At 46.3% G+C, this 13,999-nt stretch overlaps 1 protein-coding gene across 1 annotated transcript in view; it reads left to right on the plus strand.

Moving 5' to 3' along the window:
* FAM171A1 (family with sequence similarity 171 member A1) overlaps positions 1–13,999 on the plus strand; it is a gene marked incomplete at both ends in the record, with an annotated part of 132,379 nt that overhangs the window by 97,428 nt on the left and 20,952 nt on the right. The window contains 2 exons of the mRNA XM_079701158.1: positions 1,946–2,104; positions 6,625–6,801. Of these exons, the coding sequence (XP_079557284.1) occupies positions 1,946–2,104; positions 6,625–6,801 (336 nt within the window). The remainder of the gene's footprint in view (positions 1–1,945; positions 2,105–6,624; positions 6,802–13,999) is intronic.

The raw sequence follows: 13,999 nt of genomic DNA on the forward strand, positions 1-13,999 counted from the left end.
TGGATTAGTTGATCCTTGGAGCTCCAGAACTCCGTTATTCTAGAACACTGCTTTTTTTTTTTTTTTTTTGCAGTTTGCAGGATCTTAGTGCCCTGACCCAGGATTGAACCTGGGCCCTCGGCAGTGAAAGCGCAGAGTCCAAACCACTGGACCTTCAGAGAATTCCCCTAGAACACTTCTTGATAGGCTTATTCCTCCCTTAAAAGTTTCTTTTTTTAAAAAAAATTATTTATTTATTAATATTTTCAGTTGCACTGGGTCTTAGTTGCAGCAAGCAGGCTCCTTAGTTGTGGCTCGAGGGCTCCTTAGTTGTGGCACATGGGCTCCCCAGTTGCGACATGCAGACTCCTAATTGTGGCATGCATGTGGGATCTAGTTCCCTGGCCAGGGATCGAACCCAGGCCCCCTGCATTGGGAGCGCGGAGTCTTAACCGCTATGCCACTAGGGAAGTCCCCTTTAAAAGTTTCTGATCCAGGGTGAAGAGGGACCTTGCTGTAGACATAAAGACCATGAACTCTGGGCAGGGCGTTGTGTCAGGACATCCGTGGGTGGGGAAGAGGAAGCCCCCAGCCGACCACAGGGAAACATGGTATCCCTCAAGCCTGGGGTGGGATATATGATGACCAGAACATCAGGGCAGACCACCACATTTGAGGAACCACTTTATTTATTTTTTTAATTAATTAATTTGTTTTTGGCTGTGTTGGGTCTTTGTTGCTCCGTGTGGGCTTTCTCTAGGTGCGGAGAGCAGGGGCTACTCTTCGTTGCGGTGCCCAGGCTTCTCACTGCGGTGGCTTCTCTTGTTGCGGAGCGCGGGCTCTAGGCACACGGGCTTCAGTAGTTGTGGCATGTGGGCTCAGCAGTTGTGGCTCATAGGCTCTAGAGCGCAGGCTCAGTAGTTGTGGCGCACGGGCTTAGTTGCTCCACAGCATGTGGGATCTTCCCGGACCAGGGCTCGAACCTGTGTCCCCTGCATTGGCAGGCGGATTCTTAACCACTGCACCACCAGGGAAGTCCAAGGAACCACCTTATTTTAACCCAGAGAGATGTGTACTTCCATCAGGGAATGCTCCAACTCCCATCTCTATTCATTTTTGTCTTCACGATGTTTTTGCTGGGTGTGTGCAAACTGATATAGCACATCTGCGTCTTGTGACCCTCGCTACAGCAATAGATAAAAACGAGTTCAGGTTTTACAGTCAAAATAAGATCTGGAGCAAAGTCAAACTGCGGATGGTGTCACAGGTAACTGTGTAACAGGGTCACTGGCTCAACCCATCCTGCACGGAGTTGAGTTTGCTGAAAAGAGCAGTTCTCACATCCTTTCAAGAGGCTCATCACAGAATCTGTAACATGATCCGTCGCGAGTCAGGTGCACCCACCGGCGTAGATGGAATGCCAAAAGGCAGCTTCTGCCGAAGGGAAAGGACTCATTACTGTGGGTTCGTATTTGCAGTTCTTGTCCAGCTGCTCGTCCGTTGCCCTTCTCTGCTTCAGCTTGGTCTGTGCGCGTAGACCAGATTTTACCAGGAACACTAAGGATGTGTCTGTAACGGTGTCAAAGGGTCTCTCCTGCCTTGTTTGTATCAAGAGATTAATTGTCATCTACTCATTTCACTTATGTGGACTTTTTCCCAGAACGCTACCCCTACCCATAGGCGAAGGCTGGGCAGTGAAAAGACTGCTCACAAATAGAGCTTTTTGTGAAAAAGCTAAATAACATCCTGTGTCAAAGCAAACGTGACAATGGGCTATTATTTCTCTCCCCATAATAACATGCTGTCACATCTTTGTGCCCGCGTGAATGGGCGATGTGAGGAGATGGAGAGAGGAGTGGAGACGGGGCAGCCACGCTGAAACCTTAGGGGAGCTTTTCCGGGGTTTGCGTTTTCTGGAAACAGAAACCGCCCCTCCGAGAGGTAACTCCAGGGTTCATTTCCGCAGGTGCCCGGCCGCAGCCTCGCGTGCATTTCCAGAGGAGAGCTCTGCGGCTGCCCGAGAACACCAGCTACAGTGACCTGACAGCCTTTCTCACGGCCGCCGGCTCCCCCTCGGAGGTGGACGGCTTTCCTTATTTGCGGGGTTTAGATGGAAACGGAACAGGTAACTCGAGGCTCGTTTCTTTCCAGCCGGGGAGTCTGCGTTTGCATCTTTCTATGTGTTTGTATCTTTATAAGTGGGAGAACCCAACCCCAGGTGCAGAAAGGCAGATCTGTCGTCTACAAGTTCAAGGGCACTGAAAGTGTCATTTGAGGACCTCAGCCTGCGCCACTTTCACGAGCTTGTCTCCCCGAGCCTCTCTCTTGGTACCAGTTGCCTGAGCTCTCCGTTGGCCAACGAAGTATATTTAATTCCCAGAAGTTCTTTTAATTGAATTTTTTAAAGTGTCTGATCAGAGTTAGAGGTTTCCTGTCCCCCTGTTCTCAGCCTCGCCCCACTTGCCCCTGGAACGTGTATTTGGTAGAGCAGCCTGCCCAGCTGTGTGGAGATGCACTGTCCCCCCAACCCCCGCCCCGGGCACGTGCCACAGCTGGGAGGGGCGGGGGTGGCCCTGGGCCTGATTCCCAGAGGAGCACACCATGCCCCCGCCCACCAGTACAGGGAGCACTTGGGGGCAGGGAGCCTCTGGGCTCCACCGGCTGAGTCCATCCAGCCTTTTCTCACGACCTCCCTTTCTCTGAGTTTTCCTTCTCTTTGCCTTCCCCTCTGCGAAGAGTGGTGAGGCTTCATACTTGACTTTGAAACATCTCCTGGAAGCCCTCTAAGTCTGCTCGGTCATTCTCACCCTAGGCCAGCAGGACACACACTGCTCAAAGGTCACAGAAACTAAAAGCCACCAGCCAGAAAATAGGTAATCGTTCCTTACCAGTGAAAGACCGCCCTTACCTCCATTCCCGGCCAACAGAGCTCGTGCTGATGTGGTCCCCGGTCCTCCTTTTGGTGAATGGATGGTGGCCGAGTCTCAAGCCCTGACTCATTTTCCTGTCTCCCTCTCTTCTTTTCCCCAACACTTTACACGAGTCACAACATAAACTTGAAAACCAAAGGCTGTTCTGGGTTAAATCCCGCTAGGTGAGTACGTTAGTGCATTTCCCAGGGACGCTTTGATTGAATTTCACTTAATTGTCCAGTGCTTTACAGAAACTGATCGTTCTGCAAAAGCTTTTTATACCTGCCACATCTGATCCGTTTTGTAGAGTGTTAATAAATGTCTGGTTACAGATCAAGCTCACGTGGTGATTTGTAACCTGCTTTTCTTCCCTCTGCGATACCCGTTTTGAGAAACGTTTCTTCTCCCTTGAATTTTTGCGTGATGATGATGCAATGGATATGTCAGTCACTGACCACCAGAAAAGTGGCATGGTGGTCATCTTAAGTGCATATTATTGGGAAGAAAAAAGTTGACTTTTCATTTAAATGGACAGGCCTGGGAGCAAAGTAGTGTTTCTGGGAACAGGATGACCCGAGGCCATCATGAAACCTCCATTCAGCCTTCATCATAAAACCCCGAGTTGGAAGAACAACCTCGTTCCTTGGAGCTCATTCAGTTTTTCTCTGTGCCCCAATTCCAAGAGCTCTTGAATAAATTATGAAATCTGAGACGATGGTAAGGTAGAGAAGACATAGGACTATTGATTTTAGAGGAGTTTATTTTAAAATCACTCTCTTATTTCAGAGGGAAGAGAGAAGGTCTTTGGAAGGTTATATTCAATTTGTTTTCCACTGAAATAACTGGCCAGTTGACCTAGGAAGAATCAGACCTCCTGCCAGGGAAGGGTAGCGTGGTGTCTGCCTAGCACCCCAGCAGCCCATCAAGTAGGGATTCTCTTCTGCCCCACGTTGGCCTCCCGTTTCATAAACCGCATCTAACAGATTTCAACTTAGTGTGAGAGCCTGGACCACACAAACCCGTGTGAGGTGACAGGTTATCACTAGAATTCAGCAAAATAAACAGGGGCCACAAATGCGGTTGGAAAGAGTCTGGTTTCCCTGCCGTGTCCTAAGGGGGGTTGTTTATTTCCCCCCCTTGGAGGGATCCAGAGTTGTAGACAGAGAAACGCAGCCACGTGGAGGTTTCAGTCCCTTCCTCACTTGCTCGTTCCCGTGCATCCTCATGCTTTCCCCTGTGGTTGCCAAGAAAGCACAGACCTGTTCCATGACACTCCCGAGGGGTTTTCAAGAAATTACTTCTGCTAGTAGATCCAAGAAAACAGAGAAGTCAGTAGCATGACTAATGTCCAAAGCCAAACAGAACCGGAGATGCTGTCCGAGCAAAACCCCTCTTGTTCTAAGTGATGAATTGGTGGCCTCCTAGCTTGGTCCAGGGTTGCTGCTTTTGCCTGACAGACACCTGTCTTTCTTCGGACATGATGGGAGTCAGGTAACATCAAGATGAACAGGAAGGAGAGACTCCTTATATAGAGAACTCAGTGTTGTGTTGCCCTCTAATAAGGAGGGCTGGAAGGAAAACAATGTAACCCTTCAAGGTATGTCCAGAATAAAGAAAGTGGGAGGGTAGACTGTCATTTGGAAGGCATGGACTGGAAGCACTGAGAGAGGAAAGAGGCCTCAGGAAAGCAGGTATAATTGCCTGTGATGTCTTCTAACAGAGAACATTTTAAAGAACATTAAAGCACATGCACCTAGGGCATGTTGCTTTAAAAGAATATGCCCCTTTCTGCAGTGCTGTTCTTACTTCTGAATGTTTATAGTCGAGTTCCTTCCTTTCTGTAGCCTCACAGGAAAGCATCTAGTCCAACCTCGTTAGTTTTGCAGATAAGAAAAAGGGACCCCGGAACAGGGAAGTAACTCACCAGAGGCCACATAAGTAGTTGGTAGCGGATCTGGTACTGGGACCCTGGCTTCCTGGGCCAGGGATGTGCAAGATTATAGGAAGGAAGTCTCAAAAGGGGATGAGCGGGGACAATGGGGATGCCATTTCTGGGAATCAAGAGGCAGTGTTAAGTGGGGCGAAAGGGTGATGAGTCTGGAGCAGCTTTCTGCCCTACCTGCTGCTTCCCCGGGCAGACTTCCTGCCTCGGGTTTGATGAACGAAGCAGTGCTTCCTGATTGAAAACATGATCTTTAAATTGTTTATGTAAGGTCTAGTAAGTTACTTAATCTCTCTTTGTTTTAAGTCCTGTCTCATTTAGAGAGTCTAACAGAGCCTAGAGAGGTTCATTGGAGACCTGGCTTTGCTTCTGTGTTGCTTTTGGGCAACAGACACATTTAGGTCCTCCATCCACAAGATAGTTTGACCAGAAAGATGGTAAATTCTGGGTTTTGGTTTTACTTCACCCTAAAATGAAATGGCCAGGATAAAAAGGTTTCAGAACTTGAATCTGTGCTTCCAACGTGGACCTTTTGATGAAATCCTCATTTCCATGCCTTTCCCTTCACTGGAAAACAGAGATGGGTATGAATCATAAAAGATAGTGCTAACATTAGCCGTATAGAGATTGCTCTACAAAGGGGTTATCTCTCACCGGTTGTTCAGACTCTAAAATTCACCAGATTTGTTTGAAATGTTTAAATTTAGTCCTCATTGGAGGTTTGCATTAGCTTGGGTAGTTAGTCGATAGGTAGGTAAGTATATAAGTAGCTTACTAAGAAATCCTATAAATGGTGTTCTAACGTAGCTTAAATTTTTCCATCAGTGTGTTTTCATCGTGTTCAAGGGAAGATTTTAAATTATGACCGAATACATTTTGTATGATATATTATATTCCACTGGAGAAAAATTCTTCTCAAATGGACCGCTTGACTGTATAAATATAATATTGCTCTCATAAGCATTCCCCAGTTTATCTGTAGACAGTCATTAAAGCATTGGCTTGGATAAAAGGCCTCTAATGCAAAATAATTGTTATATTAAATTCCTTTTAAACAGATCAAAATAACAACGGCAACCAAAATAACTCATAAACATTTCAAGTCCAAGTTTTCAATAGTGTACTTTTAGTAGCAGTAAGTTGATATTTTGAAGTACTCCTTGAAGAAATTCACTCCTTTTTTTTTTTCAGCAGTCTCTGATTTAAATCATTTGGTTCCATTACGGTGACCTGCCGAGTAATTAACATGTGCGCAGTGCTCACTTTGTATAGAAGTTGATTTCAGGGATTTCCACACGCACCTCCTCTCCCATTATAGACAATCCCTTCTCTTTTGAGGCCCTTGTTTTTGTGGGGAGGGACGCAGCATGTGGGATCTAGTTCCCCGGCCAGGGATCGAACCCGCTTCTCCTGCATTGGGAGTTAAGAGTCTTAACCACTGGACCACCAGGGAAGTCCCTTCAGGCCCTTTTTGAAAGCACAGCACAGTGGTTAGAATCTGCAAACCCAAGCTTGGATCAGGTTTGCAGATTCAAACTAGCCTATATCCGAAGACCAGCTCTTATTACTACCCTCTCTGAGCCTCAGTTTGTTTATGTGTAAGATGGGAATTTTACCTACGTTAGAATGTCATGGTGAGGATTATGTGTGTAAGATGCTGAATAGAGTCCCCGGCTTATAGGAGGCCCAGTCCTCAGTAGATGGTAGCTATGATATTTCTCTGTGAATAGTTTCTGCAGCCCCATGTAAGTCCTGTGTGTGCATGTGATGGAGAATGTCTCTTGCTTCCAGGAAACGGCACCAGGTATGACCTGACCCCCATCACAGCCGTCAGTGTCCACTTGCTCAGTAATGATGGAACGCCGGTGCTGGTGGATGGCCCCATTTATGTCACCGTGCCCCTGGCCACACAGAGCAGTCTGAGGCACAATGCCTATGTCACAGCGTGGCGGTTTGATCAGAAGCTAGGTAAGCAAGCTCCCATGCCAGCAATCGGCTAACAGATAACTTCATTACCATCTGATTTCCCTTTTAAGAAGCCTGGGCAAGTTCCTTTTCCTTGAAATTATTGAATGCTACTGCTCATGGTGCATTGCATGGTTTCTAGTGGGTAAGTCTTACACGCTCTTTGGAGTTGGGTTTTTTTTTCACATTTAAGCTAATTTGCTTGAAAAGAATCTTTAAAGGTTATTAGAACTAAATTGGCTCTCCTAACCTTTATCCTTTTAGTCTTTAGATGGTCACATGATCTCTCTTGGTCCTGTGTTCTGAAAAAAGAAAAAAACATTGCCAATATTGTACAAAAAAAAAGAAAATAGGGCTTCCCTGGTGGCGCAGTGGTTGAGAGTCCGCCTGCCGATGCAGGGGACACGGGTTCATGCCCCGGCCCGGGAAGATCCCACATGCCGCGGAGCGGCTGGGCCCGTGAGCCATGGCAGCTGGGCCTGCGCGTCCGGAGCCTGTGCTCCGCAACGGGAGAGGCCACAACAGTGAGAGGCCCGCGTACCACAAAAAAAAAAAAAAAAAAAAGAAAAGAAAAATTACCTATGATCTCACATGTAGAGAAACCCACTAACAGTATTTTGGATTACAGGCAGACCGCGTTCTGTTGCACTTTGCTTTATTGCACTTCGCAGATACTGCATTTTATACAAATTGAACATTTGTGGCAACCCTGTGTTGTCAGATGATGGTGAGCATTTTTTAGCAGTAAAGTATTTTTTAGTTAAAATATGCACATTGGTTTTTTAGGCATAATGCTATTGCATACTTAATTGACTACAGTATAGTGTAACATAATTTTTAATGCACTGGGAAACGAAAAATTCACGTGACTTGCTTTATTGCAATGTTTGATATATTGCAGCAGGTCTGGAACCGAACCCACAGTATCGCCAAAGTGAGCCTGTATTTCCTTCCAGCCATTGCACTATGGATGTATGTGTTAGATATCTTTTGCTGCGTAACAGGTGGCCCTAAAACTCGTAGCTTTCAACAACAGTGAACATCTGTTGTCTCACAGTTTTAGAGAGTCAGGAACCCGGGCACAGCCTAGCTGGGTGGCTCTGGGTCAGGGTCTCTAGAAAGTTGCAGTCAGACTGTCAACCAGCTCATCTCAGGGTTCAACGGGGGCTGCACGCACGCTTTCAGGCCCCAGCTCCTCACTGGCTGATGGCTAGAGGCTTCAGTGCCTTGCCACGTGGGCGTCCCGACAGGGCCACTCGCAGCGTGACAGCTTGCTTCCAACAGAGCAAGTGACCCAAGAGAAATTTACAAATAAACAAAAAGTACAAAAGCACACATGGGCAAAATGGAAGTCACTGTCTTTTATCACCTAAGGTCAAAGTGGCCTCCGCTCCCTTCTTTCCATATGCTGGTGGTCACAGAGCCCGATGCTGGTACAGTATGGGGTGGACCACACAGGTGTCTGAACACCAGGAGTGGGGGGTCATTGGGCCCTCTTAGGGACTGCCTTCCAAAAATACACATTTAACAGAAAGGCCATTATACACTATGTACTGTTTTATAACTTGCCTTTAAAAACCATTTGTATGTCATGAACATCTTTCCCTAGCATTATTATTCCATAGCAGCCGTTATTCTGTAATGTCAATATTAAGATTGCATGGTATTCCCCTATATGTTTATGTCATAATTCAGTTGCTCAATCCCCTAAGTCAGAAAAAAAATTACTCTTGTTACCAACGTTGTGATAAATACCTTTGTAGCAAAATCTTTATACATGGCCATGATTGTTTCCTTAGGATAAAATTTTAGAAGAAGTGGAATTGCTGACTTCAAAAAGTACAAAATTCTAAAGCTTTTAATACATATTTCCAAATCTTCCTCCAGGAGGTTTTACGGTTGACATTCGTAGTAAGAATGAGGGAAGAAGAACGTACTTGTGTTTCGGGTTTGGACAGCACACTGGTCCCTGTGCCCTGTTGGTTCTGAATCCCAAACTTGAAAGTCAAACTTGAAAAGACTGGTTTTCCAATAACCCCATTCAGAGTTTTAAACTGTTAGGATACGCATAAAAAGTCTTGGGGGATTTTTGGTATCAAATGTATTTTCAAAGACACCTAATTCCTTGAGTAGTCAAATTCTAGTTCTAGGAATTTATATTTGGAAATAAATGCTTGTTGGGCTGTCTGGAGTTTGGGGGGAGTTGGGGTTTGTTTTGTTTCGTTTTCCAGTTACTAACAGACCGCATAATTATTTGTGTGGAATTCATTGGCTTTACCAGATGCACCGAACTTGATGTTGTTAGAAGGATCATGCTGCCGCGTGGACATGCGGCACTGGGTCATGTGGGCACTTTGTCATTGGCGTGTGTTCTCCACGGCTTGGTGACTTCTTGAGGCACATGGTCCTGATCAGGATGTAAGGAGCCCTGGGCTCCCGGGAGAAAGGGACTTGAGGGAACCCCTGGGGAAGACGGGAATTCTGAAGGGAGGAAAGGACGTGGATAACAAAGCAGGGAAAGAAAGTAGGAAGGAGAGGGGAAAGCTTGCACTTGACCTCCTGAGACCCTGGATCCGCCACTTGGAAAACTCTAAGGCCTACCTTGGGCGAATCACCTGTCCTGTTTCCTCACTTGTACAAGACGCACATTGATCGAGGCTCTCCATTCCTTGTACAGTCTCCCGCTCACCGTTGTCCATCCAGGTTGGGCCCCCACATGCCAGGGCAGTGCTCTGAAGTAGAGCGTGTGGTTGAGAGCAGCAACACTGAGGCACAGTGGATTGGAATTCCAGCTCTGCTGGCCATCAGCTGTATGGCCCTGGCCAAGTTGCTTAACCTCTCTGTGCCATAGTTTGCTCAACTGTGAGATGGGGATTATAATAGTATCAATACCTAGTGCTGTTATGAAGAGTGTGTTTATTAGTCAGAGTTCTCCAGAGAGACAGAACCAGTAGGATGTGTGCATGTGTGTGTGTGTGTGTGTATGTATGTATGTGTGTGTGAGAGAGAGAAAGAGATTTATTTTACAGTATTGGCTTATGCACTTGAAGAGGCTGTCAAGTTCAAAATCTGCAGTGGCCCAGCAGACTGGAGACCCAGAGAAGAGTTGATATTGCAGTTTGAATCCAAAGGGCCATGTGCTGGCAGAATTTCCTCTTCCTTGGGGGAGGTCAGCCTTTTCTTGAGGCCTTCAGCTGATTAGATGAGGCCCACCTACAGGAAGCGTAATCTGCTTTACTCAGTCTACTGATTTAATTGTTAATCTCATCTTAAAAATACCTTCACAGCAACCTCCAGGCATGTGTGATCAAATATCTGGGTACTGTGACCTAGCCAAGTTGACACATCGAATTAAGCACCCCAGGGAATAAATGAGTTAATATTTGTAAGAAGCTCAGTTCAGTGGCTGGTACATGGTACACCCAAAGAGTTTATTCAGGGAACAAAGGTCTCCCCTCCTCTGCAGAAGGGTTTCTCGACCTGTGACCTCTAAACCACTTGCCCAGATTCCCGTTAGCTCAGATCTCTTTTTTTTTTTTTTTGCGGTACGTGGGCCTCTCACTGTTGTGGCCTCTCCCATTGCGGAGCACAGGCTCCGGACGCACAGGCTCAGCGGCCATGGCTCACGGGCCCAGCTGCTCTGCAGCATGTGGGATCTTCCCGGACTGGGGCACGAACCCGTGTCCCCTGCATCGGCAGGCGGACTCTCAACCACTGCACCACCAGGGAAGCCCCAGCCCAGATCTCCTGAAGGACTGTTCTCCATGTGCTGCTTCCACTTCTCGACCCACTGCAGTCCCACTTCTGCCTTCTGCTCTCCTGAAACCACAGTCATGAAGTTAAGCAGCAGCTGCCTGATCGTGGAACCAGGTGACCATCTCATCCCCTCGGACGTGTCTACAGCATCGGAGGGTTTCCTTTCTTTAGAAAGGAAGGCCTGCCTCCCTTGGCTCTGTGACTCAGTGTCCCTGGGGTCCTCGTCTCCTGTCATATGGGCTCTGCCCCATGCCCAGCTCCTGACTTCCTTTATATGCAGTCGCTGGGACATCCACCTGCTTCTCACACTCCCACAGCCACCCCGTGCAACCAGGTCTGCTCTCTGATCTGTGTTCCTGACTGTCTATTAGACCTCCATCTTTGGATGTCCTCCAGGAAACTCAGATTCACATGCTTGAAACGGACCCACTGACTCGCTTCACTTCAACCCCTACCCCTGTTCATTTCTGTGTTTCCTCTCTTGGTTAAGGGTACCATCTACCAGACCATCCAAGTAGAAACCCCAGGGTTATCCCCCATTTACTCTTTTGCTTCACCTCCCTGCCCCACCGGCAGCCACGTCTGGTCCCTTGCAAGGTCATGTTGATGTCAAGTCAGCATTTCTCCAACCTACCTTCTCCTCTCCTTCTCTGGTTACCTCTGTCTGGGTGCAGACTCTTCCCTCTTCTCTGGCCAATTCCTGCAGCCGTCTGCCTGTCTTCCTCTCTCCTTCCCTCCACCAGGACTTCTGGGTTGCTGCTCGGGTTGTCTTTCAGAAGCACAGACCCCTTTCCCACGTGAGAACATCTCAGAGGTACTCATCGTGAGGCTGTCCACGCTCATTGGCATGGCACACAGATCTCTGCAGAGCTGGTCCCTGCCTAGCTGTCCAGCTCACTCCCAGCCTCTGTTCCCTGCACACCCTCCATCACGCCCACACCAAACCGTTTGCCGTTCCCTGGATGTGCCTGGGTCTCCCTCATCACTTGTCACATTGTGTGAGCAGGATCTCTCCTCTGAAATCCCTTTCTCCATGCACTGAACAGTAATTTGGTTTCTCTCAAGCATGTTGTCCATTCAGCAGCGGCACTAGAAGTCTGTGAGGACACGGCCTTGCAGCGTCTCAGTTATTACCTGGGTCCTCACTGAGTCTTCCTCATCTTTGAGTCCTCATGACCACACACAGTTCCTGGCACTTGCTAGGTATCTAAGCAGAATGTTTGCTAAATGATTGAATCAGATGGGGAGCTTTTAGGTGTTCTAAGATTCAAGGCGGTTTAAGATATTACAATGTAACACTGGTACTTAGAGAATAGACGTGTGGACACAGTGAGGGAAGGGAGGGTGGGACGAACTGGTAGATGAGGATTGACATATACATACTACCACACGTTAAGGTAGATAGCCAGTGGGAACATGTTATAAAACATAGGAAGCTCAGCTCCGTGCTCTGTGATGACCTAGATGGGTGGAATGGGGGGAGGGGGTGGGAGGGAGGTCCAAGAGGGAGGGGATAGATGTGTACACGTAGCTGATTAACTTCATTGTACAGCAGAAACTAACACAACATTGTAAAGCAATTATACTCCAATAAAAAAAAAAAAAGATGGGGCTTCCCTGGTGGCACAGTGGTTGAGAGTCCGCCTGCCGATGCAGGGGACGCCGGTTCGTGCCCCGGTCTGGGAAGATCCCACATGCCGCGGAGCGGCTGGGCCCGTGAGCCATGGCCGCTGAGCCTGCGCGTCTGGAGCCTGTGCTCCACAACGGGAGAGGCCACAGCAGTGAGAGGCCCGTGTATCACAAAAAAAAAAAAAAAAAAAAAGATGACTCTATACACAGAATTTACCTTTACATATCTGTGTATATATATGTTTAATGAAAGAACGGTGCTTTGAGCGCTTGTCTAGAGAGGGAACAGTTATATTGGATTTTCTCCATCCTAGAGCTTCCAACCCTGCTGCTATAATTCTACTCCTTCCTGACTCTTCATTTTTGAATGTATATAGTTGAATATACATAAATAAGGCTGGGGTATAAAAGGTTGTATTCCTAATACAGTGAAGCTTTCACTAGAGAGTCATACACAGATATGTCATAACAATATGGCACAGGTCTAGAGAAGCAGCATCCTTGCCCTCATGGGTTTACTTTGTATACAGCTCACAAACAACAAAAGTTTATATAAAAAATTTTTTTTTGATATCTATGGCAGACTGAATAATGCCCCCCCTGAATATCTCCACATCCTAATCCCTGGACCCTGTGAATATGACCTTATATGGTAGAGGGACTTTGCAGATGTGATTCAGTTATGAATCTTGAGATGGGGAAATTCTCCCGGATTATCCTCTTGGGCCCACTGTAATCACAACGGTCTGTATAAGCGGGGTGCAGGAGGAATCAGAATCAGAGGAGATGGCAACGTAATGACGGAAGCAGAAATGGGAGGGATGCACTTTGAAAGTGGAGGAAGGGGCCACAAGTGAAGGAACAGACGCAGCCGTGAGAAGCTGAAAAAGGCACCGAAATGGATTCTTCATTCAGAGTCTCCAGAAAGAACCAGCCCTACTGATACCCTGACTTTAGCCCAGTGAAACTGATTTCAGACTTCTGACCTCTAGAGCAATAGCGGAATAAATTTGTGCTGTTTTAAGCCCCTAAGTTTGTGGTAATTTATTACAGGAGCAAAAGGAAATTAATACACTATAGAAGTCAGTGAAAACAAAGAAATGTGCATTGTTATAAAGCCTCTGAAATATCAGTTATTCAATTCTCTACTTCCTCTCTGGAAATAATCCCCATGGCATTATTACTTTTATCATTGAGAGTCTCCACTGTGTCGTTGATCTCTTCCCACTTAAATGGTCTTTCTAACGTAACATCTACAGTGAAAAATGTAACTGCCAAATTCCTGGCTCTAACAGATTGTATGTGTGCAGAGAAAAGCCAACATTTGGATAGTCATTCAAAAATGATCAAATGAATTAAAATATGTTTTCTGAAAACTTTAAGATTGGATGGACATTTCAAAGAAACCATATGTTCTTTAACTCACTAAACTTAGTAGAAGCCTACATATTTCATAAGGGGTTTTCTATTATGTGTAATCAATAATATCATTATTTAGGTAGAAATTAAATTATTGTAGTTAAATGAAAAGTTCCAAGAGTGTATTATAAGATCAGAAAAAAAAATAGGAACACATCTTAAGCACATAGCACTCACTATTTACTAATTATCTGCTATTTATGATTGTCACATATGACAGTTTAACAGTTCTAACCAGTTTAACACTTTAATTATCTACTTTTGAGGTATATCAAAGTAATTGCAATTTCAAAGTATTTCACAGCCAGAAATAGCAATTCGTGAATCCATTAAGAATTTTTCGTCGAATTAAGTATTGCCAAACTATGGCCTGAAAGCTAAGAATGGTTTTTACATT

This window comes from Hyperoodon ampullatus, assembly GCF_949752795.1.
Source record: "Hyperoodon ampullatus genome assembly, chromosome: 3".
Classification (NCBI taxonomy): Eukaryota; Metazoa; Chordata; class Mammalia; order Artiodactyla; family Ziphiidae; genus Hyperoodon; species Hyperoodon ampullatus.